At 43.1% G+C, this 26,522-nt stretch overlaps 1 protein-coding gene across 1 annotated transcript in view; it reads right to left on the bottom strand.

Moving 5' to 3' along the window:
• Positions 1-26,522, bottom strand: part of SNX30 (sorting nexin family member 30) — a 51,759-nt gene that overhangs the window by 17,365 nt on the left and 7,872 nt on the right. Inside the window, exons 2-6 of the mRNA XM_072860625.1 lie at positions 13,813-14,001; positions 7,406-7,516; positions 3,504-3,662; positions 956-1,151; positions 121-320 (exon numbers count right to left, since the gene is read on the bottom strand). Of these exons, the coding sequence (XP_072716726.1) occupies positions 121-320; positions 956-1,151; positions 3,504-3,662; positions 7,406-7,516; positions 13,813-14,001 (855 nt within the window). The remainder of the gene's footprint in view (positions 1-120; positions 321-955; positions 1,152-3,503; positions 3,663-7,405; positions 7,517-13,812; positions 14,002-26,522) is intronic.

Here is a 26,522-nt window from a genome sequence, read left to right as displayed (position 1 = left end):
TATTTACTTCCCCACTCTTCCCACCACCAACCCTTCTCACTGTTAGAAAGAATGAACTCACTGATGTACCATTTCATGCAAACACAACGACAGTGTCTTCTGCCACAGGGCTCTCTTTACCTTCATCGACTCCGAGTACAGTATATATTCCCTAAGCACAGGCAGGAAGTCTTCTGTCATGTCTTCACTGAGTTCTTCAAGAGCTGTGCAGCAGTTCCCAATGCAGGCAGACACTCCTTCCAGTGGCTCCGATAGCTCAACCTCCAGCCCTCCCCAGGTTGAATAAACAGGTCCATATTCTCGTAGTTCCACCAAGTATTCTGCAAGAGGCAGATGGAAAAGTAGATTAACAGAGTAAGAGCGAGGCACAAGGATCTGCAGACACTCATACAGAACAGGAGAAAGTATGCACCAGGCTTGGCAAACATTAACTCCCCCAGGAGTCAAGTCTTGTGTTGCATTAGCATCTTAATAGACAGAGCTCTGTGGCTGCACAGGTGACAGGTCCAAGTTGCCTCCTGCTTAACTGACCATTCCTACAAGCTTCCAATACAAAGACACTCACACCTGTGCAGTAGCAAAAGTCATTCTTTTGTAAAATTTGGCTCTCCTAAGACAGGTCTGTAAAGATTATCTTCCATCCGTACTCCTCCAGATAGAATCTACGGGTTTTTCCCCCTCCCAAAAGTCTTTCCAAAAATAACTCTAGTAAGAAAGTAAGTTGGTATAACAAGAGCGACTTTAAAAAAATATTTGGAGAGTTGAGCTAAGATGAGGTACTGTGTTAGGCTTTGGGCCTGTTCTAAATCTACAAGAGGCATTAAATTTTGCTCTGTGTGTGGCTCATTGCAGGCCAGAAATCATTGACACAAGTTGTCTCGGTCATGCCATCAACCAGAACAAGATACAGAGCACTCAGACTGAAGTATTATGATAGAGCACCTTGTGTCCTTACCCAACTGTTCCTTAATAATCCGTTGTGCTATTCTGTCAATGGTACCAAGCTTTAGAGAGAATGTGTCTAGATAATCCCCAATGGCTGCAAACTCCAGTGGCCGACTTCTTAATTTGTAGCCTCCTGTGACATATTTGACAGACTCCCCCATCTTTGACAGCAATGCTATTCCTTGCTTTTTGTAGGCATTAAGATCCTAGGAAGTTAAAAAAAAAAAACAGTTTAGAAATATTTCACATGTGTATTGGAAGATTAATACAGTGAAGGATACTTTCCAGTCAAGATCAAATCTTGTGAAGGCAAGAGATTACATGTGACATGTAGTCTTGGACAAAACCTCACTTTATACAAGTTGTACAGCTGAGCACAGTTTCAAGACTACCTCTAGATGGAGATAAGCTATCCAGGAGAATGGTATGAAATACAGGATAAATAAGTGGTCCACCTTTGCACATGGCCAGACTCCCATGTTCCTGTACCGTCACCAGGGAAGTAGTGATATTAACACCTGTGTTTCCACCAATACGGTTCATGCCACTCATCCACACATACTTGTAAGTCATAGCCCACAATACCAGTATTATACAAATGCACCAGCTGGCTCTGATAAGCTAGTACAGAGCTACATATTGCATGCCTATTTGGTCAGCAGCCTCCCCACACCAGTTGTGTAGTCAGATAAGAGGCAGAGGAAGAAAGAGCAAGCATGGGGTGACTAGCACAGCTTCTCTGCAAGACAGACTGAAGCTCAGGCTGGGCCATGATGTAGGCACGTTGCCTGCACAGAAAGCTTAAACTTCTTTGCCAACGCTTTACACGTTTGCATAAATCAACATTCAAACAGCCTGTGTTAACAAGGCTGTTTACCTACAAACTTCAGGGGATTTCACCTTGACAGCACATCAGAAAAAAAAAAAATGTTTCAGTTAGCCAAAACACAGTCCATTTTGCATTTTAATCCTTCCAGAAGGGGTCACTATTCAACATCTCAAAAAAGGCCTAAGAGCTTATCTTATGGAGCCTGAGGAAGAGATGTTTTCAAAGCAAGTAGACCCGTAGAGGTCAAGAAGCTACACATGGTATTACAGACTAGACTAAAAGCTTAAGTGTTCTTTAAAAAAAATACAACAGCCATCTTCAAAACATGTACTATGGTATTCTTTCCAAGTACTTACGTATAAGTCAAATGTAAGTCTGACCAAGAGAACCTGACATCTTAGCAGCTACTATAATTTTGAATTTTGTTTGCATTCAAATGAAGTGGTTCCTTGACTCTTGCCTTCCACCTGTCCTAAGCACTACCTGCAAGCAGGCATCAGAAAAAGACCCTTTAACTCAAAATTATTCACTCACTCTCTTAAGCATTCTGGTGTGTTAGTGGTACAAACAAGGAAATTGAAGAAAGGTTGGTTTCTCTTTTTCAACCAGGAGGTGGTCTCATGACTTTCTGCGGTAACTAAGTTCTGAAGTCCTAGCACACTGAACTGACACTTCACTGCTGCAATACAGCAAGTTCCAATACTAGAAACAGCCAGAAGAACATGTGTCCTCTTCCCTCTGCCTCCCTGGATGCTCTGTATTCTCAAGGCAAACTCTGCCTGGGGCTGAGGATAAAGCCCTTACCATTCATTTTACAGGGGTGAGAGAAGACGACTAAGCAGCTAAGAAAGTTGCATCATGCTTTGGCAGCTGAAAAGCAGAACAAAGCTATCTGACATTTAACTATCAAGGTGCTAAACAAATTCTGCATTTCTGGCTTGTTTCAGTGGTTAAGTTCACCATGGGGGAGAAATAAAAGGCAACTAGAGATTGAGTCTCACATTACAGCAAGCAGAGCATAAGCCTGAAGTGAGCTCAAATTAAGTGTCACATTTGAGTGAGCTAGCGTAATGTGACATTGGAAAGACGTGCTTTTACAGCTCTCCTCACTTATCAGGTCAAACCCAAGCATGACTGTAGGTCCTCCTAGTCTTATTTAAAATGCAGTTCAAAAGACAGCCAAAGAAAATTGCACTGTTGCTGGATGAGTCACGCAGAAGATGAGCATGAAGTTGTTGACCACAAACAAACAAGAATAAGGTCTTCACACTTAGTTTTGAGGGCAACAAGTGTAAGCAGTATAAAAGCCACAGACAAGAAGTTTGCAAGCTTTTGTGCAAGAGAGATCTTTCCTTCTCCCCCTCTTCCCTCCTCCCCAGAAGAGGGTTTTACAGAGTCTACAACTTTCTAAATTCTGAACATCTCTTGCATCAGAGGAGTATGTTCTAGACACAAGGATACAAAACAAGCAGGTCTGGAGAACTGAATTTGTAAATCTGCAGACCACCCCTCCCTTCAAGCAAAGAGAATCCATACGTGACAGAACCCACACAGGGGTCTGTCACACACAACATTCAGGGTCCCCAACTCCTCTCTGGTATTTTAGGAGAAGTTCTGACCTGCACAATGTAGTTTTATTAATGCCTTTTTACCTTCATTTCAAAAGAGACTGCAAAGGTGCCTGTTCTGTTGTCCCTGTCAATGACTGTATTTGGAGTTACTGTCTTACCTTGGCTGTGAGAAACACGTTGAAGTGCTCATTAAAAGAAAGCACCGGGTGATCAGTTATTCTCTTCAAGAATTTGTCTAATGCTTTCCTCCTCGTCTCCACGAACTCTTCAGAAAAGCGATCAACAACACCCTTCACCACAAATTTCTCAGGAAGAGGCTGTCAGAGACAAGCAAAATGCACAAGATTTGAAAGACCAAAATCCTGCTTCTGCTATTTGGAAACATACAAAGCAATCAAACTCCAGTCTTAACAGGAACAGAAATGTTATGTTTGCTAACAGGAACTATACATCAGATGGGATGCAAGCCCTGCTCTGAATTATGTTTTAGCTGGTCTGGCCTAATGCTAGCAATTCTACTGAGTGGTTTCAGCCGAGAGCCACACCAGTGAAGCCCAGACAGTACTCTCACTAAGTACTTCTAGCATAGCTTAGCGTGTTCCCCCTTACCGTTATCCATGTTCAAGCTCCAGCTCTAAAGGAGATGTCAGAAGAGCTGCACACTATTCACTACAGCAATGCAGACACACACACCCCCAATGTGAAAGCAAGGCTGCTCAGTCCAAGGAAACTCGGAAAATTTTACAGTTCTACTTACTCTTTCCCCCCAGTCTGAGCAATTTAGAGCTCCTGGACAGGGCCCTTCTGTGGAGGGCTGATAGTCTCAGTGACAGCACCACACCGAGCAAAGACAGACGACCAGGCTTGACACAGCAAATGGTCCAGTAGTCCAGGCTGGAGCCTTCCTGAAGCACTTGCACACTCAGTCATCTATCATAGCCGACATTCCTGAGCACGTTTGTGTAAGCAACAAAGGTCTGCCAACATTATTTACTCTTTTGTCTTACTCCTATTTTGACTCCACCAGTTCATCTCTGCTGTTCAGCTTAACATGTAAGCCCAAGTCTGCCTCCAGACTTAGTAGTACTGCAGTCCCTCCTGCTACACTTAGACTCCAGACTTCAAAGTACCACTTCAGATGGAAGATAACTCTTTAAACTTCAGCATGGTTAGTCTCAGCTCTACCACTAGATCTGCTTTTGTTCTGTCTGGACAGCATGGACTCCAAAATCAGTATCAGTTTTAAAGTTGTGCTTTGCAATTTTATTCTTGTGAAACAGTCTGCCCAGACAGATAATCTGCTTGCTTTTAGACTAGCAATGACAGCCATTTTCACCCAATTCAGGAACCGGGGTTCTCCTCTGCAAAGAGTCTTTTTCACCTGAAATCTGTGACAAAAGTAATTCAAAGAAAAAAAAAAAAAACAAACCTGTGTATGCATATGCCTTTCCCACCACACCCTAGCTGATGTGGGATGTACATGAAGATTACACCTCGTAAAAAACCCAGCCAGCATGACTTAGCTGCATCACAGCTACATTTTGACCACTATATTTAGTTCTTATAATTTGAGACTTATCTTATTATGCTTAGCATTCAGATCAGTCGTTCTCGTTAAACCAGTGTAAGGTACACTCTAATTAGACTTCTGAAGAAGAATAACGCTTAGTGCAGTAGTCTTCAGGAAGGAAGAAACTCTCTTTCCTTGCTTTGTAAACTGTAGCTGGGACTCTAGGAAGTCACTACCTCAGCACCATATGCAGGAGGAAAAGGACATGCTGGAAGACTAGTTTAAAGAACCCTAGTTCAACCAAACACATGCAAACTGACACTGAATAATCTCTAAAGTTTGAGCATTTGAGACCCACAGAAGGGTGCACCTCAATTACAGAGACTTCTGCCATTTAATCTGGTTTTAGCTAAATCAGTAGTTCTAGTTCTTTACATTTTAGGCCTTTGGAGGTCCATCCCAAGAAGCCAGTGCACACAGCTAGCAGCTGATATCCTGCTTTAACTGCATGTTACTCATCTACCTTATAGCCTTCCAGCTTAATAGTCTACTTTTCCCTGCTGTGCATGTGACGGAGTTCACTGCAGTCAGAAATGGCTTCAAGTATCCAAACATCACCATTCAAAGCCAAGATCCTTGGCCATGTTAGGCTTATCTTTCTAGTCTAGAGACAGATCTGAGAGCATTTTTACTATTGTTTGAAAGAACAGATTAGAATATGTCTCAGATCATTTAAAAAAAAAAAAGTAAAAATCAGTAACCAAAGAGATGAAAAGGAATCCATATTCAGTTTAGTTTGGGCTCCTAAGTGTAGGCTATCATGACTCGCTGCATTAAGACGACACATCATTTGTTACAGGAAGATTTCAGGCAGAGTCATTATACCGAGATTAGGAAGACAACCCCCTTTCAGTATTTTATTAGGCAGAAGGCCTCCAGGGATTACAGTATCTCCAGTTACAAATACAGATACTCTTAGATTGGCTTGAAACATCCTTTCAGAATATACTTGAGCCACAGTGCACCTGAAACTGCCTTTAGCTTCTATTCACCATCTACTTCTACGCAATAAATACATAATGCATTCAGCAATCTCCCCGCCATACCACGGCATGGAGGAGATTAATAGGAAATTCCGTAACTGGTAACTTGTGCATAGACAGATAAAAAGAGGGCAGCACATCCTTATGTTTCCAGATTTTCTAGAAGAGAGGCACTTAAGAGATTGCCTTGTTCTGCAGCTGGTTTCGTGTTCAGTATTAGAGCCCCTTATGCCAAACTTGCCGTTCTGTGTGCAACGAATTCCAGGTCACAGCAAAGCAGCTTGATTCCCTGGCTGTGACTCACCTTCTGCTACTAGACTATTATTTATTGCCTTGCAGCCTTCAGGCAGGACTGGAAGCCTGTTAGTACACTCGAGAATCTGTAGAAGCTTAACCTCGATAGTTCCAGCTGTTCAGAGAACAGGGAGGGAGAAAAGAGTGTCTGGGCAGCTAACACATTAATCTCACGTCTCCACCTTACCCCAGCAAGCTCGCTCTCTCTCTTCTCTTCTCCCTACCCCTCAGTAAACATAATTGCTGCCAGTTAGTGGTGTCACATGATTTTGTGAAGTATTTCTTATCTTTGAGAGATTGAGCTATTATTCCACTTAGAGGCAAGTCCCAGAGAAATTAAGGACTTAAATAGCTCTCTACCCTGGAACAGCCTAACCGAATACTTCTCACATAGCCGAGTCCGTGCCAAGGGAGGGAGAGCAGAGAAACTTCCCCTTCATCCCAAATGGGCAAGCTAGGGTATGCTAGCAGTGTTGCTATTTCCCAACAATTCACCTCCTACAGGCCTTTCTGAATTTCTTTGTTCAAAAGAGCTGATGGTGGTGATCTCACAGGCTTCCTACCTTTTTACATCTTTTACAGCATGAAAAACAGTATCTGAATCTGATGCTGAAGATCTTCATATCACGTAAGGTGGTCAGACTGCCAGCTTCAGCAAAAAGAGGTGCAGTACTTTAGCTAATCTGATTAGCTCAACTTCTGCCTACTGAAGGCTTGCAATAGCTACCAAGCCAGAGGCTAAGATCTGAAAGTCTGTACTGTTAAATGTTAGCACAAATAGTTTTAAAATACTCTTTAAAACCAGGTCAAAAGGCCATCTTGAAAACTGACTGAGACTAGGACTTTGAAGTACCTGTGTGGCTTTTCATAAGCCTCATATACTCAGAAATCTAGATGTAATAATTAAGCGAACAGACGAAACATATTGCATTTATGCTACAACAAATGTAGTCACTGCGCATATTGCCCTACAGGACACTGCCAAAGCTAACCTCTCAGGTGTGCCACCCAAGAAAAGTCTAAGTTTCATAATCAGTCAAGAATGGGAAGCTCTTCCCACTCCACTAGAAGAGAATGAAGTACCATATTTAAATCTAAATACTAGAAGAGAATGAAGCACTGTATTTCAATCTAAAGAAATATCACCAAAATACCACCCTTGGAAAACAGATACAGAACTGTCCTTAATAGCAGATTCTTGCTTACTACCTACGGGAATGAGATGCGTTGGCTGAGACTCCTCCAGCTTATTTCTCAACCAGTCGAAGTCTTGGTACCGCCGGCGGACAGAATACTCTGGCAAATCAAACTCTGCTCGTGTGGTCTGGAAAAGAAGAACAGGATACGCTTAGTGTGTACCGAAACCTCTCACTCCAGAGCTTAGCAGCAAATGCAGTACAGCCATCACTGGCAAGGGTGAGGCCAGAAAGCCTTGCATGGGGACTCCATCCCCAAAATCGTGTTTGCAGCCAGCATGAGAGAAAGATCCTCTGGCCTTTCAAGCAGTAGGAAAGCCAGCAATACGAAAAATTATTACTTGGAGCTGATGTGTTCTTAAGGTCTATTCGTACTTCATTACATGTTCTGCTCAGATAAACTTTATGGGAGCAGTCTGTGGAGAGGAGAGTATTGTGCATCATGTTATTCTCTCGGCAGTTACAAGTTTGCAGGGAAGACTGTATGAAATCTTCATTCCAAGGACGAGACTATTTTAGCCATGAAGAATTAAAAGCAAAGGTATTTAATGACTTGTTTATTCTATGAGGTACATTAACTGTGGGTGAAAAAATGTTTCACCACTGCCTTGTATTCCAGAAGCGACAGGCTTATTACACTCCTCCCAGGCTAAAAGATTAGAACATAAGCCATTGCTAGGTTTGCCGAAGGACTGTTTTTGTTGATTTCCGAGAGGAAGAAATTAAGTTTTTTACATTAAGTTTGTGTATGCCTGATTAGGGATATCAGTACATTAAGTTAAAACTTTAAAGTTTTCATTCTTCAGGGCAAGGAGTTAAACTTGCCATTATAAGACAGAACGTAGCATGCAGAACGTGGTATACGAGACAGAATGTAAGCATGCAGAGAAACTGCTGGCAAATCTTTTATCCAGTCCTCGAACAGTCCATAGCCGGAAGGCCCTCCCCTGCATGGGGCTGCTTGCACAGAACATATTGCAACTGCCTAAAAGCACTCATGAAACTGGGTACCAGCTAGGAGTCTCTGCTAAAGAGCCTGGTATTGCAATAGTCCTGATTGGAAGGCAGATGGCCCTTACCATTATGTCCCACTGAGAAGCACAGCTCACAGAGAAGCCTACAGAGCTGTACTTATTTATTTGCAGCACCAAGACCATCTTGCAGTGAAGGCAACGCTGCAGCACCAGCACACTACACGTCTACAGCTAGACATCAAGGCCACTGTGTTCTGGGGAACGCACCAGCTCTTCTAGCTTGGAACTGTCACTGAGTCCAGCAGTAGGTTGCTTTGCTACTCCTAGCCACTACAACCACCTGCTGAATTCCAGCAGAGATTCTGTATTTACTTCCAGACTGAGAGCAACTGCCACATATTTGGAGAGAGCCAAGTAGCAGCCGTTAAATGCAATCCACCTCTTCACTTGCTCTCTGGATGGCCCCGACTCTTCAGTGACTCCACGTTACTCCCACCAATCCCCACTGGGGATCCTGTACAAGTTCTATGCGAGAAATCTCTTTCTAGGGGGAAAGCCAGCAGCCTTAACACACTATCAACAGAACAGTAGCTCTAATATACTATAAACAGCATGTTAATGTGATATTACCTATGAAATGGTTTGGTTTCTAGAAAAGAAAGGCAACAGAGGAACAGAAAAGAAATCAAGCTGACCTCCTCCCTCCTTTGACCTGCTAGCTGTGGTAAGAGATACACACGTTAGTCCATGGACTAACATAATGAACGCTCACCAATGCAGCAGTTGTGTTTGCAGAAGAGGGACTACCACGAGCTACACATCCACTGCAGATTTGTGCTTTACTCAGCTACACCTCAGAGTAACACCAGCTTATTTAACGTGTTAGAGTGTCACACTATAAAAGAAACTTCTGAGACTTCATATGAACCATTTTTACTTGTTTTGAGTAAGAGACTGAACAGCATTACGCTAGAACAAGATAATTCACGCACATGTAGACAGCCCTCATCAGCCAGTGGTGCTGACTGCTTTGTTCTGTTAATAGGGCAGCTATACCTCAGCCTTGCAGGAGACTACCTCAAATTAAAAAAAAAAAGTGTAATGATTTAGTAGTAGGGAGAGCTTTTGTGAACTGGCTGTCACTGGGCAAAGGCTTCTTAAAAGAGATCAGACAGTGAGTGAGTGAGAGTAATCAGGATGTATACACACTACAGGGTCTTATCCTGTAGCATGAGGATGAAGATGAAGTCTCCCATCTGGTAGCACTGAGAACCTTATTAACCAGTATTCTGCTAACAGTTAAGGAAAACTGTATAGGTACTATTTAGTCTAGAAGTAAGAAAGCAGGGTAAGTCCCTAAGCACAAACTTTACATTAGTTATCGTTCATGTCTAGCAAACTGCTCCTGCTACCTTCACATCACAGGCAGATTTGCAAAGTTTTCCATACATCAGGTTTTGTTCCTCAGAGGGAGGCAGGTGAAAATACATCACAGTCATCAGCATTTCAGTGTTTGCTGTATGGGCTGTCAAATCTAGACAGCAAATAAGCTTTTCAAAGACTATTTGCACAGAACATAAGGGCCCTTCAAGGTTTTAACAACACCTCACTAACGCTGAAAGAATTGGGATCTCAGATGAAACTGTTCGTTAGCTTAGCACGAGTTATTTTTTCCAAACTGCACACAAAAGGGAAGAGGGTCTTGCCACTGTCCAGTGAACGCAAGTGAAATGTCTGTGTTTTTGACACAGTTGAATTCCTCCTGCTTTCTTAGTAGCATCCATAAATCTCATCTTGCAAGGACACGTGTCTCTCTCAAAGGAAGCTGAGAAACTTATGTGGCAGATCTCAACCTCCCAAAAATAATGGGCAAGACGTTTCCAGGGATTTATTGAAGACTCCAGCACAGTTCCACTAAGTCAGCACTGCAGTATTCTGGGCTCAGTTTTATTTGCTGGAAGGCAGGCAGGGTTACAGACACTTTTACCTCTGTTGTCGGAATAGTTTTGACTTGAGGCAGTATTAAGGCAATCACTAAGCCTTACTCTTGTGTAAGATTCTTGACTTTCTTGAAAGGAGTTAGCAGCCAAACCTAAAGCCAGCCTGTGATGACTGTGTGAAAGCATTTTTGTACCCTAGTTCCAGTCTCTTTCGCTACACCTGATTGTGGATTCCCCTCCACGTTACTATAAGTTTGGGGCAAACTCTTCAACTAGAAAAAAAGAGGAGAATGGCAGAGTGGGGAAGGGAGAAGGTTGGTGTTCTTAGCAGTTCATAGTTTTGTTCGCCTCAAATAGTTTAGCCTGTTCGAAAAAGAGATCATAGCACTTACACCTGCTCCTCTCTAGGGATCAAGCTGTTTCATGTGCTCAGGTAATCTACCCAATGCATGCACTGGAAGCAGGAGGAGAAAAACAGGAAAAAGAAAACAAGACCTCCGCTTCAGTATTGAGTGGTTTGAAAGGCTCTCCCTTCAAGCCTGCAGAGCAACTGCATGACTGAGGAATGGCATACAGCTGTTCAGACCTCCATGGGAAAAGGCACAGAAGGTGGCCTTGCCATCCTAGAAAGTACAACAAAGGTGAAGTTAGAAGTCCACTTACTTGTTTTCCTCAGGAGAGATGACTACCAAACATAAGGGTTCCCCCTCTCTCCTCAGGAAGATCTGCTTGATAAAATCCCTCTAGAGTGTACATCAGTCTATCTGAAGAGCACAAAGGTGTATCACCAAGAACACCCAAGACACTTCAATCATCACAGCCAAGACCAATTAAGTTCCAGCACAAGTTTCACCCACCTTTTTGGTTTCACAAGCCTCCCCATACAAGAAAACTGCTGTTGGCAAGAAGAAAACAGGGTATGAAAGAGTCAAAGAGTCAGGTCTGAATCACTGTCCCTATTATTTTAGCAAGTCCCATTATGTTCTTTAAATGTGTTCATCCAGAAGACAGGCTGGGGAATGCTACCTGGCTCTTGCTAGGAAGCTATGAAAGCAGGGGCACAAGCAGGACCAAGTAAACTCTAAGCTTACTTCTCAGCTTCCCTGCAAGCCATTGTTTTGGACCCTTCCTCAGCCACCACCACCTACTGACAAAGGTATCAGTAGATGAGAAGTCTGGGGCATACTGCAAGCCTTCTCTTTTTTGCTGTTACATTGAAGTACCTTTCTAAAGAAAGAAAAAAGCCACACAACACAAAACCAAGAGTGTGGTGAGGTTACACTCTTCCCTACAGTGGTATCCAGTCACAGCCACAAGCACAGGTTAAAGCACTAGCAATTACATTCCCCTCCTCCACCTAGTGATGCTGCTTTTCACAGCAAGGAAGTCTTCAGCAAAACTCATTCTAGTACCTACATTTATCCAAACCTTTGAGGTTCCAATAGCATTCTTCAGCAAAGAAAGAAAAAAAAGCAGCCATCCCTGCCTCCTCATCCAGAGCCACCAAAGAGACCTTCTCAGCTCTTTACAGGTCTCAAACCCCTCTCATGCAAGGCTGCAATGGAGGTGGTGGGAACGGATGGCCTTACACGGACGACAGGAGCAAGGTCTGCTATAGAACTTTGACCTACAACCTGGAGGTGCAAGCATCAACGCTCATCCTCATCACTGTCTAGGAATTATTCTTGTGCAGCTTTTTTGCCATGTTTAATTACTGCTTTCAGCTACAATGGCCGATTGGGCAATTAGCTTGGCATCAAAGAGGCCTTGTTTGTATGGCAAGAATGAGTCAGACCATTAACACTGTTAGTCTTCCAAACAGCCTTTTTTCAAACAATGGCAGATAGTGCTAGAGGTGCTGACCCTAGAGGTTAACCAGAAGTTTACAAGAATAATAAACCCAAAGAGGTGAGGCTTTCATGGTGATTGATAAGAATATATTATGCACTGTTTCACAATAGTATAGTAATGCTATGATATAGCAGATTTACGTGTTACAGTGAGATCCCATATAAAACAAGTATTAACAGACAGGTAGGTAGATATGCAAAATCAGAAGTACAGGATGATTTATTTTTTTAAAATTTAAAAAAGGCACTGTGGGGTAACACATCTGATCTAAATATGGTAAATACCTTACCCACATTCCAGAGTTCTGCTTTAAGGAAGGGAACCCTTGTATGAACACTGGTTTCCAAATGGAGGACGTTACTAGGGTACCACTGCGTAGAGATTTTATCTTGACACAATAATTGGGTCTTAATTTAAGGAAGAAACAACTTCAGGCAGATTTTAGCCATTTGCCTGTGGAAAGCTGCATCTCATTTTGTGCTTCCTGTTCCTTCTGATCGTGTAACAGCTGAAGGCTAAGTCGCTCCAAGTAGAAAAGTTTCCTACAGTATTTCTTAGCATTTCCTAGTAGTTAAGATACAGCATTTCTTGCAAGATTAAGACACTTAGAGCAACAAAGAATGAGACACCTACATTAAGTGTGCAGTAAGAGGTAGCTACTGTTTTAGAGAAACCACATTGTCTCCTGTGCAGCCTGGAAGTGGAACTTTGGACTAGACATTTGAAAAAAATTATCTGTGGCCTGTAAAGGCTTCCTTATCTCAAAGGAAAATATTCTCTCCAGTATGTAGTGCCATCTAAGTAGGCCAGAGGAACGTTAATCTTTTTGGACAAGTGGATCAAGTATATTCCTAGTGAAGTTAGTGAACACTTTTTGCCTTAGGTAACTACAAGTGTCCAAAACAGATGTCAACATCACCTAGGAGCTGATGCTAATGAGGAGCTAGTTAACAGAAATCAACGTTCCAGTTGTGAGTGCAGTAGACTTTTCAGATCACTTTTCCTATTAGTGTAATTTGATTGCATTAATGATTGAACTACAACACGTCCTGAAAAAATCTCTAGCATATTTCTTTTGGTAGGCAGTAGCATTTTTAGGCTACTTAGTTTTATCAGCAGCTATACAGCCTTCTGTACCAACAATTGCATGGAAGCTAGTTTACAGTTGAGGATCAAGATGATGATTTAGGTAAGTGGCTGATAGAGGAAGTGTGGTAAACACTTAGAACAACAAGCTTAAAGCATTTCAGAAAAGGACAGACACAAGATGTGAGATGATTAACACTGAATCAACAACAAGGCACATTCCCCTTCAGGGAAGGTAACTCAAACCAAATGGGTGTCACATTACTTTATATGAACAGACTTTCAAGTTAATGAAAGAAACTGGCCTTGCAAGTTTACAAACAGCTCTATTTAAGAGTCAGAGACAAAAATCTAAGCTGACACATTAAAAGTTTTGCATAGTTTCATATACTGAAGTACTAACAGTTCTGCTAAGAGAAGACACACCTTCAATACATTCACAAGGTACTGAAAGACACTAAGTTCTTGTCCTTAAGATAAGGAAATACAATGCAAGGCACAGACATCCCAAACATGCGCTAAAAAAACTCCTCAAAGAAAAGAGTACTAGGAAAGGAGAATGTTGTGTTGTACCTTTGTTGTAACCCTGTACGTGATATATGTCTCCATTGTGCACACGTGTTTTTTGGGATCATCAACTGTAACAAAGAGGTCTCTAGTTTCCCCATCCAAGTCATCATCCAGCTGCAGTCTGTTGAGGAGAGACGAGGAGGAGGCTGGGCTGGAAGTATCCACAGGTGTGCCATTGGGCAGACTGAGATCCTGTATTGGAGAGGAAAAAACAGCAGGTTTTTAAATAAGTGAACAGATTCACTGTAAAGCACAGTATTCTCAAAGATGCCACGGATGAGCTTCACTGATATATTACAAGGGCTATTTATTTCAGCAGCTCTAAGGACCACCCTTTTCCAGGACACCTGGGCAGTCCCCGAAGGTCTTGGCCTTGAGCATTTGCTTGTTCTGCTGTTCCACACGTTGAAGAGAAAGCACATTACCACTGTTACCTCCCCTTACTATGGTGCAACTTGGTTTTTATGCATGAGGAAGTAGAAGTATTGCTGAACCAACAGTTCCTGGTGAGACTGAACCAAATCAGACTCTGAAAACAAGACAGCTAGGCAAACCGAGAGAGCTACTTCTAAGACAGGCTTCAGGCAAAGTGGCAACAGTTCAGTTAACTGGAATGCAGTCAGCCTTCATCTCTGGAGACTCCTATAGGAGAGGAAGGAGGGCAAACTTGTATCAGAGGCTTCCCATCCATTCCATTAACTTCCAAACATGTTGACAGCAGTCAGAGGCTGAATTGCCATCACTGCACCACAGGACAGTCACAGACCATACACTCCAGCGCCAGTGTGTATGCACACCTCCCTTTTGGAGTTCTAAGGCAAATGAAAACACTGTATTTTGCTTGGAGGTCCTCGTTCCCATCCTCCCAACTCCAAGAGTATCATCCAGTGCCTAGGGAAGACAGAGGCTAAAAGAACCACCAAGCGGCTATTTTAGGAAGAGACACACAAGGGTTTGGGAAATCTGTAATTCCTTGAAACTGACTCAGCATCAGGGGAAAAAAAAACAACCAACCAACCCCACAAACAGCTTTACAGCCAACTTGGTACATTCCCACACCTTCAAGTCTCACACTTTGATATAGACCAAGTACTCTATACAGCTAGTGGTTACTCCACTTTGCATAAATACCACCAACTTCACCTGTGTCCTCTGCTCTGGTTTTGTAGCAGAGGCAGCTAACAGCATGTGACAGGTTGTACAATATATAGGAACATCTGACAACAGTATTAGAAAGTCCCAAAGATCCATGAGTCTTCAGAGAAGAGAGGCATTTGTTTGTTTGTTTTAACTAGTAGCACAAGAATAGATTTATCCAGAGTGTTTCCCTTGTAAGGACAAAGGTTCCTCTGGTTGCTAGACAGAGAAACATCACTACAGCTAAGCAGCACATTAACTAGAAGTGGTTTTGGTTTAGAATTACTGCTTAAGCCCCAGCTTCACACAGTCTTTAAGTGGCTAAATGAAACGTGTAAACTTAGCAAAGCAATGCTGTTTGGGTAAGATCCTCTTTGTCCATCAGTATTCCTTACGCAATTGTGGTTTATGTTCCAGCTGGACAAGGGTAGTCCCTGTCTTCAAAAGAAGTCCTCCTTTGTTCAAGGGTTCAGAATTACAGGCAAGAGCTTCAAGTTAAGCTGCTTACAAAGGTCTGCCTTTGACAATGGCTGAGAACAGGGCTACGTTCCTACCAGTCTTTGTCACAAACCCACCATGGGAGTACTGGGATTTTATAGACAGCCCTCTGCCTGTTGCAGTCCTGCAGAACCACGGTAGTATTGCTCTTCACCTTGAAGACTGCCTTACAAAGTAGGGATACTAATGCCTCAGCCTAGACATTTTGGGAAAGGGGTGATCTAAACTATTGTCTACTCACAGAGAGGTTAGATGCATTCTCCCAGATAATGCTCAGAAGTGGTTGCCAACAGATGAGAGATTTCAGATTTAACTGGAAAGTAAGCAAGAATTGGAAGGTAAGCACTCAAATGCTCTCTTAAGAGGGCAAAAGAGCAGGATGAGCATGGCACAGCTTGCCAGCTCGTACGTGAGGTAGACAGCTTGAACTACACAAGCATCTGGCTCAGGCTCAACTTAGCAGGAGCGTGTACAACAGGAAGAAACAATGCTACAATAACTCAGCAGATAAGGAGTTCTGTTGGAGTTACACAAACAGAATAAGCAGAAGACAGGATAAGATTAGCAACAGGAGATGGCTTCAGAAAATCTGCCGTTCAGCTAGACAGGGGAATTTGGCTGAGCAGAGTAAAGAGCAAAGCAAACCCTGGGATATCACAGTAGCTGTAGACAAATTTGTTCCTGCTTCCAAAAGGAAAAGACAGCTCTTCATCGCCCATGTGCAATAAGCATTAGTGTAAGACGAGTTGTGCCAGAACTGCAGCCAGTCAAATTCTAAGCTTCCAGTATGGAAATGAATTAACTTGCAGAAACAGCTTAAGCCTGGTTGCACAGGAGATCTCAAAAGCTTGTAACAAAACCCTTCCAAAAGAGAGCTTAAAGAGTACGATGGAATCTGCTAAAAATATGAAAACTCTGCATCAAGCTGTCAGAACAACTGGAAGAAGGACCAAAGATGGAGCTTGCAGCCACTTGCATGGAGTTAGCAACTTTCCTCACCAAATCTGCTGGGAGACAGCAATATCATACTAGCATGTCTTGCACTTTTTAAGCAGGGCAGAGGTTTGTGAAGGCTGGAATCCACTTCAACCTACTTGAGTGTGTTCTTGCAGTCATGGGTCCTGTGCAATGTCTTAAAATAAAGGCTGTGATAGTTTTACCTGATCTCAGCCTTGGATGAAACACCCCAGATCTAGATCAAGTAAGGCTTGTAAACCAACTCTGGTTACGAGTAGGAGGGCTGCTAGCTGGGGGGTGGGGGGGAGGAGAGAGGATGTGTACATTGAAAGTACTACTGTGCTATACTGCCTCATCTGCAATGGCAGAACCCTCCCCGGCAGTCACAGCTGGCATCGTGCCCTGCTACTTGGCTAGTTTTCAGTAGTCAAAGGCCAAGTTAGAAGATAACTATTTGTCCTTCTTAACGAGTGGAGACTCCTAGCTAACTGCACAAGGAACAATGCTTATGACTGCTGAACCTTCGTTTAACACTAGGCAGGATCAGTTTGCTGAAGTCTTATGCTATTGCTAGAAAGAGGTAGGCTTTGAAGTGTCACAGCAGATGGCCTAGCAATCTAAGTTGTCTCAGGCTGTAATCCTTTCAGCAGAGCACCTCCTCGTCATGTTAACTGGCACTGGCTTTCTTCCATGGGGCTTGGAGGATTTTTTGCAGCTGGGGAGGCAAGACTGCATCATCTGTTCTAGTCTGCTTTTGCCACAGAAAGAGGAGTATGTCCTGCAGAGCCTAGCCGGAAAGGAGATCTGCAGCCTTCTGCATTTCTACCTGTCGATGCAGTTATCGTACCCACAAGCATTTGAAATACTGACTAGTATTAATTGTTTTATATAACAGAGTCTGACTTCAGTGCCAGGGACTCGTGCATCAGCTTCACCTTTAGTGCACCAAGGAGCTGCTCATCCACTGTTTTAAGTACCTATCTGCATTATCAGAGATCAGCACAGTCCAAGTCCCAGCAGGTACCTACTGCTCACAAAGCTCTTCACAGACAAAAAAAGCCTTTTCGTCACAGCACGTGTTACACACAGTACAGTCAGCCTGAATCTGAGCTGTCCCACAGCGGGGAGGAGGGGAGGCTGCTTCTGGCAGCCAGGCAGATGGAAAGGAGGACAGGTTCTGTCAAGACATTCTTCAAGTCTTAGAGAGGATCCATGAAGACTTCCTCAAGTTTCAAAGCTTTTTCTAAAGTAAAGAGCAAAGATCCTTAGCCTCTGTCCATCACTTCCTCAGACCAGTCTCATAGCCTTGTCATCTGCTGAAGCAGGTCAGGTGAAGGTCTAGCAAGGCCTGGATCACAACCTATAGCAGACACAGTATGACATTCAGACTTTCAGGTTCATGATCTACCAGTTAAGGTCTAGGCTTTTGTGCACAGTTGTACAACCACCTACGGGCAGACTCTTCACACATTCCTATGGAGTTTGTAGGATTCCTTCAGACACCCAAATTTATGGATACTTGACATTAGACGACTCTAGCAGCATGCATTTGATTTCCTACATTGCAGGGCAAGTGGGAACTAACTGCCTGTGCTGGAAATGCATGAGCCCTGCCAACTATGCAGGCTGCTATCTGGTAAGGAAGCAGCTTCACATTCTTTTGATGTATTATGCAGTCCAAACACCTTGACTAGTTAGCCTGCCCAGAAACAGATACTAAATCTATCAAGAAGTTCACTTCATCCAAGTTTAAAATTCAGCTGAATTTTATAAACTTGAAGTCTGTATGTGAGATGCAAAATGAGTTGGGAAGTTTCCAGCTGATGTCATCTTCTCCCTCCTTCATTCTCCCAGGAGATTTTCCAAGACTCTGGATTTACAGAGCAGCTTGGATCCACACAAAGTAAAACCTCAGGAGCTTGGTATTCAGTCTTCTGGATGGCAGCCTCCCCCAGTGGAGTAGTACACAGCAGAGAAAGCATCCAGGATTCAACCCTTTAAGGCTAAAAAAGGGTCTAAAAATTCTGTAGGTATTGGCTTATTGTCAAGTGAAGATCATGCAGTCTCCTGCTGAGTTAAGTGCAGCTCATCAATACTGCAGCCTCTACAAACTGAACGTTAGTTTTCACCTACCCTGCTTTAGCAAGCGTACAGCTTAACGTGCCAGCTTTGCTATCTAAGCAGTAGTCCATGAAGGACGAGGACGAGGTGGCTCAGTTAGGTCTTCCAAGCACAGGTAAGCTCACCTCTGGCAAGGGTTAGCCTGAAACCACCTGATGTTGCAAGCCCATTGCTCTCATTCAACAAGTATTGGACAACAGTAAGAGACATTTCTAAATGTGGCTGTTTAGAGGCAAATGGTGCACTTAAGCCCAAATATCCTTACCTAATTCGGGGACCTTACAGCCAGGCCTGTACTACTCCTAGAGCCCCACTGCTTCACTTCTGAAATTAAGAGTGCTGTACCTTTCTCCTTGTGTTTTAAGGCATTCCGTGGCTTTTTGCCATCCATTTCGCAGAGAGACACAAACACAGATACAGTCATTTGAGGGGACAATGATTCCACACAACAATTGCAGCTGGTTTCTGGAACAGTCTTACCTTCGTACCTTCAATACACGACAATAAGCCATAGCAAAATTGCTGCTGGTGACTGGAAAACTAAAATGGTTTAGATGTAAATATTCCCAAGAACACTATAAAAGCTTGCATTAACTTGGCTTTCACAGACCTGTTCACAGCAGTACTTGTGTCATCCCAGCAAGTCTTGAAAGCAGGTATTTTTTGTTTATAGAGTTCTCTGCCACTGGCCTGTACAGGTCACCTCTGCTTAGAAAGAGAAAGCACCTTTCCATCCTCCAGTGCATCTAGATCAGTTCATCTGTCACTGACAGCATAGTATCCTATTAGAGGATCTCACTGAGCATCTGTATAGTGAAATCTCAGTCTGCACAAGACTATTATCCAATACCAGCTGTAGACAAATACCTAAACTTCTCTTCAGATAGAGAACAAGGGAAGAAAAGGCATTTGCTTCCCCCTTATATATGTTGAGTTTCATCCTGTGCCAGGCATCAGCATCATACTTTGTTTACTACAGGTCACCTTTGTTTCCCCACACATATCTGAGGTAGATACGAGATCCTGCATGTCCTCTCCTCTTGCACTTGTCTTTGGGCAGCTACTTTAAGGCAACAGTGACCAAAGTGGGGATCCAGACTGCAGACAGGAGAATGCTCTGGACACAGTAGGGAAGGGAGGATAAGAAGGCTGTCTTCCTCTACGAGGTTTAAAAAAAAAAAAAAAAAGCCCACAGTTAAACTCCAAAAACCCTATTCATTCCCAGGAGGAAGAACCACATTTCTACATTGATCCACAAGACAGTGCTAAGTTGTAGTTTGACAAGAACTGTGAGAATCAACTTCTAAGGCTGGTCCTATCCTCATGGGAAAGGGTAAGTGGTTACACGTACACCAGCTCCTGACATCCTTCTCCAGTAATGGGAAGGAGCATACCGTATGTGTGGGTGTACTCACAAGGACCAAGATTATACCCTCAGAAGAGGTCAGTGTTTTCCACTGTATTAATCATCTAGAACCAGACTGCAAGGTTGAGGCTATTTTAAGAGCAATACGGACTAAGCTCAAATCAGGAGCAATTCTTCTTGCTCTTACCTGTAAATGTGTCAGCAGAGGAGGGACAGTGCTGGGTGTTGAGGACACAAGCCCAGATTTTTACTTCCTAGCCCTGGAGGGTCTTATGCAGCAAGTCTGCAGGCCCCGCAGTGTTGGCCAGAAAGCCCCCAACTGTAATGGGACATGCATAGCACACCTGGTCCAAGCCTCACCCCTACAGTTCGAGCAGTACCACTGGTATTCTGCCCATCTAACCAAAAAGACACCAGATAAAGACTGGATCAGTTTGCCCTCAGGATATTTTAAATAGGTGTCAGAGTACAGCATGCTGCCAAGCCACGAGTCTGATGACTTTGTTCTGGAGTTCATCACTCCAACTGGTGTTTCTGCTCTATAGGTCAGAGTTGCCTGGAGACAGACTCCTCAGTATCCCTGAAAAAATAAGAATTTCACATGCAGCAGCTGATCGTAAGGGTATGCAGTTTGGTACCACTCAAGACCTGGGAGCATTCTTGCTTATAAAGGTATCATACTTGGAATAGTGTTTCTTTGCACTTTGGCTGGACAGAGAAACACTGGAACAAGCTTCACAGAGACACTAGAGGATTGACACAAGCAATTTCCAGGCCTTTTCATGCAGGTCATGGGATTCCCACCTCTTTCCTGAAGCTAACAGACAGGTTTTATAGGATGGATTATTTTACTTTGTGGTTTGTTTTCCCATAAGTCATCACAGTTAAGCTAACCAGAGCAAGAATGTGGGCATAGAAGCATCTCCTGCAAACAGCATTTTCAGCAAGAGCAGTAAGCCGTCTCCTACCTCTGTTGCTGAAGTCTTCAGGGACTCAGCTACAATATGGCTCAGTTTCAGCCTTCCTGTGCACAGGGGTAAAGGGGGGTGTCACAAGGAGGTGTCAAGTAACACATCAGACCATCTGTTCATACAGTCTGGCTATATGTCTGCTCACAGAGTCCTTGAGAGTGGCCTCTTTTCCTAGTCTGAAAGGGGAACTGTGCAATATCACACTAAAGCTAAATGTGGTTCAGGTTACACTCTAAAAATGAGGATTGTGAGTGGCATCTCACAGATGTTTTACAGCAGTTAAGACAAGTCCTTCAATATTAGTAATAAACCATGTTACTGTGCACAAAAGGTCAAAAGGCTTTGGGGGCCGGGCATTTGGCAGATGAAATGGGTTGTTATTTGGAGCAGACATTAACTAGGCAAAATGTAAAGGGATAAGACATACTTTTGTCTTATTAACTCTCACTAACCCGACATGTACTTCCCCATATCCTTTGAGCAGGAAGGAAAGTGCGAGGAATAACTGGATGCTTGCCACATCTTATAGCTCCCTTACTCTGGCAAGGTATTTTAAATGCAAAGAGGTATTTTAACACATCCACAGGATGAACTGTTCTCTTGGCAGAAACAGTGCCAGATACAAGGTTAGCTTCTACACCTGTTTACAAAGCACTAGAGCCCTCACAGAAAGCTCTACCTATCTTCCTAAGCAAAAAGCCAGTCTGGCAACTGTCCATCAAGATTAGTTCAGCTATGTTTAAGCTGTAGAAAGCAGTAGAAAAGTGCCCGTGACCTGAAGGAAAGCAAGAAAGTTTAACATTTGGGCAGACTTGGGTTTGCATTCCTTAGCAGAGCTAAAAGGTTTTCTTCCTTCTACAGTTCTCAGTAGAAGGCAACAGGAACCAATTCCACTCTATCTTCAGAACTCAGAGATCTCCACAAGTGGCAGAAGCTAGATGTCTTCAGAAACATTTAGAAAAATGCAGACCTTTTGAATCAAGTCTCTAGTTACTCTCATCTAGCTCTGTTAAGTTCCATGTCCATCTGCAAGGAGTCTGTTTCAAGAATATTGTTTAAGACTTGATCAGAAGGGTTCTGCAGCTGTGTGCACAGGAACATCATAACCCATTTTAACATGCTAAAGAGCACCTTGTTAATGAACAAGCCTAAAACACCCACTGTTTTGTTTTAAAGCTTTGTTTTCAGAACCTATGCTCTGACCTTCTAAACAGCAAAGCAGCAGCCAGGATTCAGACCATGAGCAGGAAAACTTGAATCCAGCATATGACCAGGAGTCATTCCCAATCCAAGAAGCCAGATTTATATCTGATTACAGATGGAACAGTTTGCTAAGCTTGTCCAAACTAAATTGCTTTCTCCTAGAGACATACAGCTTTGTGTTAAAGCTCTGCAGACATACCGTGCAGCAGTTTTTTCCTGTTCACACTCTAGAAGTAGATTTAGCTGCATCAGTTATCTAGGTATCCAGTGTCACCAAAGTGCCAATTTATTTGGCTGAGATGTTTTTGAGAGCAAACAGTAATATTTTTGCAAATGTGAACAGATGCAAAGGACTGGGGAGAAGCAGAGAGAAGAAACAGGAAGGAAAGAGATGACAGAGGGCTAGAAAGCACTGTAGTATCCTGGTGAATACTTCATTTAAACAAGCAAGAATAAACTTCTATATTGCACTACGACGTGGTTTTCCTCATGCTCACTGTTTTAGATCAGTTGCATTAGCATTTCCCCATACAAGATCAGTGGAGGTTTCATGAGAGCAAGTCAGACTGACGAGACATCACTGTGCAAGTAAAGGAGGCAGAGATATTCAAAGGGGAAAACTCATGTTTTCATCTCAAACCCTGGAAGAGCTGGAGGAGTGTGCTCTGGGAGGAGCTCTCAGAGTTAGTTTACGCAGGTGCAGTTTAAGGGATAGCCCTCCATCATGTTTGCTGATAAACAAGACATTTTCCAGCAGAAAGGCATTTGCTCCCAGAGGGGTAAAATAAACTAAGTGCATATCTGCTGGAAGAAAAAATAAAGAAAAAAAAACACACCAAAAACCGCACAGTATGACTGCATCACTCCCTGCTTTAAGGAGAGCAAGTGAGGAAAAGAAATCATGCAGTATTTCCTCACATTATGAAAACTATCTATAGAGACTGATGTAGGGAAGAAACAAGGCATGAGATCTACAGACTAATTCATCTATAGAAACACCCTTTATTTATATGGCCTAGGCTCCTGACAGCCACTGCGTCACATACTTGTGTTTGGCACACATGGCTTCAAGTGAAGTATACTGATCTAGGAGCAAGCTAGTCTGCCCACTGAAAGTCAGCATACAAATCCAGAAGAAGCCAGGCTGATCACTGGCAATAAGTGGTACCGATTAAATTTTTCCAGGGGTTTTCTTGGCGACAATCCAAAACACAGCTTTGTCTTGGCAGTATCCAAGATTTGCACTTACAATTTGCCTTACACTAGTATCTAAAAGGCTACAGCAAAGGTGCCAGTTCTACCCAGATAAGCATGGGTTTCAGTATTGTCTGGGGTAGTCTATCACTTACCATTCCCACATGTCAGCGCTTTCACCACTGATCTAGTCGAGAGTAGCTGTTGCTAACACCATCTGCAGCACCAAGGGGGAAGAGGCTTCTCTGCCCTTGAGCAACACCTGCACTGCAGCATATTCCTTTCAAGGAACACATCACGTCATTCAAGCTCACTGGAAAAGTGAGGCCAACTATGCAGACAGACTTTAAGATAGGGTTTTTTATACCCTAAGAGGCTCTTCAGAAGAATACAGCAAGTTCCATTCAAGCAGTTTAAGGCAACACTTTCCCAGGAGGACAGGGCATTGAATCAATGTAGTAACAGCTTTCCTGGTAGATATGACAGAGAGAAGCTTCACCCCTTGCTAGTATTTTGGCTTTGAGAGGCTACTAGCTACTCTCATCAGATATGCAGAGTTAGGGTGGTTTAAAAGAGCTTGTTTTTTCGGAGTTAAATTCAGCTTGAGGTTAGAGCACAGACTAAGAATAAGAATCAGGATTAAAGCATATGCTTCAGTGCTGTAAGCCATCCCATCACTAATAACACTACAGACCACTTGCAACTATTTTTTTCCAAGACAGGCAGAGGTTGTCATCCTCACAGTAGGGTCCGCACTCCTTAATTTGAGGGTATCATCCAGAAGCAAGTAAAGCCAGTTGCTATTTGCATTTTGTTCATCTTCCTGGAGAGTACTACACATTTTCATGATGTCTTTGCTCCCACACGCTAGTGTAGTTCTCTTCAACCTAAGATACATAAAACCACAAACCTGAGTCCAGCAGAAGCCCATCTTTTAGGGGTTAGAGACACCACCACTTTCACTTGCAGAGCAACTTCTCAGCTACTGTTTATTGCTTCATAGAAGAAGCAGTGCAGAAGCTCTGAACGTGGCTGTAAGACAGTGATGTTCTTCAAAGGACATCCTTTGAGGACCACTCTAAATACAGTTCTTGGCTGAGCTCTTTCCTTGCCTGTTGTACGAATTTTGGATCATTGCCTTTATTTTCAGAACAATTTCAGCTAGTTCCACTAACCCTTGTCACCTACATGCTTATTCAGACAGATACTTCATGATTTCTATGAAATATCTCGTTGAGAATCAACAGTTTTGGCATTATAACATCACCTACAGCTGAAGGCAACACCTCTTTCCACCCCCCGCCCCTCTCAATTTAGAAAATAAAACATGTCCCATAAATTCATCTGTCAATAAACCATTTAAGTTGGACTGGCATTGGGAATGCTAACTCATTAAAAGAGTTGCAGCTCACTGGATTTCTTTTCCATCTCCAGTTGGTCATTGCAGTATTGCTAGCAGCTACCTTGCTGTCAGTTATTGCCCTTAGTAACTGGAAGAGAAACAGGTTCCCCACAGTTTTTTGATAATTTACTAAGAGTATATTCTTACTAAGAGTAAAGGCACTCAGCTTTTACATCAGGGTTGCAGGTGCCACCACCTCCAAGGTGGAGGTTGGAGCTTTCTGCCCCATTTCACCCTTGTGATGGGAGCAGTTTTTCCCAGCCACAATTGCTTGGAGTCTCAGTGGCACTGCAACCCAGGCTCAGGCAGTCAAGTCAGCCACAGCTTAAAGAGTCAGTACAGCTCAGCATTTAAGATCTTGCTCAAGGTCAGCAGAGAACAAGCCTCAGTAAAGTCACTTCTGAGAAACACACAAGATCAAATGCCATTTTTAATTGTTGTACTGTCTTCTGCAGACTGAAAGCACATGCAAATTACAATCTCAAAGATGCAGGTGAGGTGTTGCAAGTAGATTTTCATGCAGCAGTACTGAGTTAAGTCTCACTGCACCACAAGAGCTCCCGTCTTGTCTCCTGACCTACTTTACAGAAACCAGCCTCTCCGCTCAGATAAGGAAGGGACTGGCTAGTGTAGCAGCCAGATGATCTGTTTGAGATACCACAAGAGTAGTCCACTGTGCTAGAAGACACCAGGACAATGGTTTGCAGGTTAATCTAGGAACTTATGTCTTCCAGATCACAGTAGGAACGCCTTGGTGTTTATCCTCTGCCCCCTCCCATCATTAATTACAGGGATATGCTGCCTGAGGCTTATCACAAACCCCTGAGGCACTGATAGGAGAATTATGTGCCTGCACAGCTGTAAAAAGAGAGCTTCTTAATCAATCCGGTTATCCACTTCTGCCCATGAAGGAGCTCAGACAGCATCCAGCAACTAGGGGAGGTTTGAGGCATTCCAGCACAGGCAGCCCGGAGGATTCTTTCCGACCACCATGCATAACTTTTTCCACCATGGCTGACAAGTTATTGCCAAGACTCACCCTTCTGAAACCCAGCTGAAGAACCAAGTTCCTCTACGTATGTTTTGAATATCTGTTTTCAATACTCTGTCTCATTAAGTATGAAGTAATCTTGTTGAAAAGATTATGAAAGCTGTGCAACACCAAATTCAACCTCAAAGTATACCCCTCCCTCCATTAAGTTGAAATAAGAACCACAAAGTAATAATACTGTTATACAGTAGAAGCTATGCTCAGTTGTACCAGATGGAAAGATTAAAAAAAGTAACGGTACTAAGACAGTTATGTTGATCCAAGTGTTTGTCCCAAGTTAAGTGTTAGCTATCCTTCATCTTGTTCAGAAGAGATAGGAATTGCCAATTCCAGGGAAGCTCACTGTACTGTCAAGTTGTGGATCATAACGAGACCACCAGGTACAGTTTTACGACAGTACTATAGCACCTACATTGTAAGATATCATTAAAGCACCCTTATCAATAAAATCCTATTTCTATAAATGAAGGCAACTGTAAGCAAGCACACCAATGCATTGTTGTATGGGCTTCTCCGCCAAACCCCAGAGTGTCTACAAGCAAAAAGGAGAAAAGCACTCTATCTTTTCAGTAAGATACCATGGTATTAACCTATCCAAGCGATATCATGAGTTTGAGATCTGAAATAGCTACAGAAAGCAGTTATAGTCACCACCATTATGAAAGATGGCAAACTGGATTCAGCCAGCAGCTTGGCTGTGAGTAGAGCACTGATGGCAAGCTGAAAGCCAGGCCAGGTTTAAGTCAGTTCTTTTAACTAGGAGACTAGAAAAGAGATGCCTGATGCACACGTATGCACACGCACAGAGTACAA

Source organism: Ciconia boyciana, chromosome 4, assembly GCF_034638445.1.
Source record: "Ciconia boyciana chromosome 4, ASM3463844v1, whole genome shotgun sequence".
NCBI classification, from domain to species: domain Eukaryota; kingdom Metazoa; phylum Chordata; class Aves; order Ciconiiformes; family Ciconiidae; genus Ciconia; species Ciconia boyciana.
The sequence above is the reverse complement of the archived record's forward strand: the minus strand, read 5'-3'. Positions and strand labels throughout refer to the sequence as shown.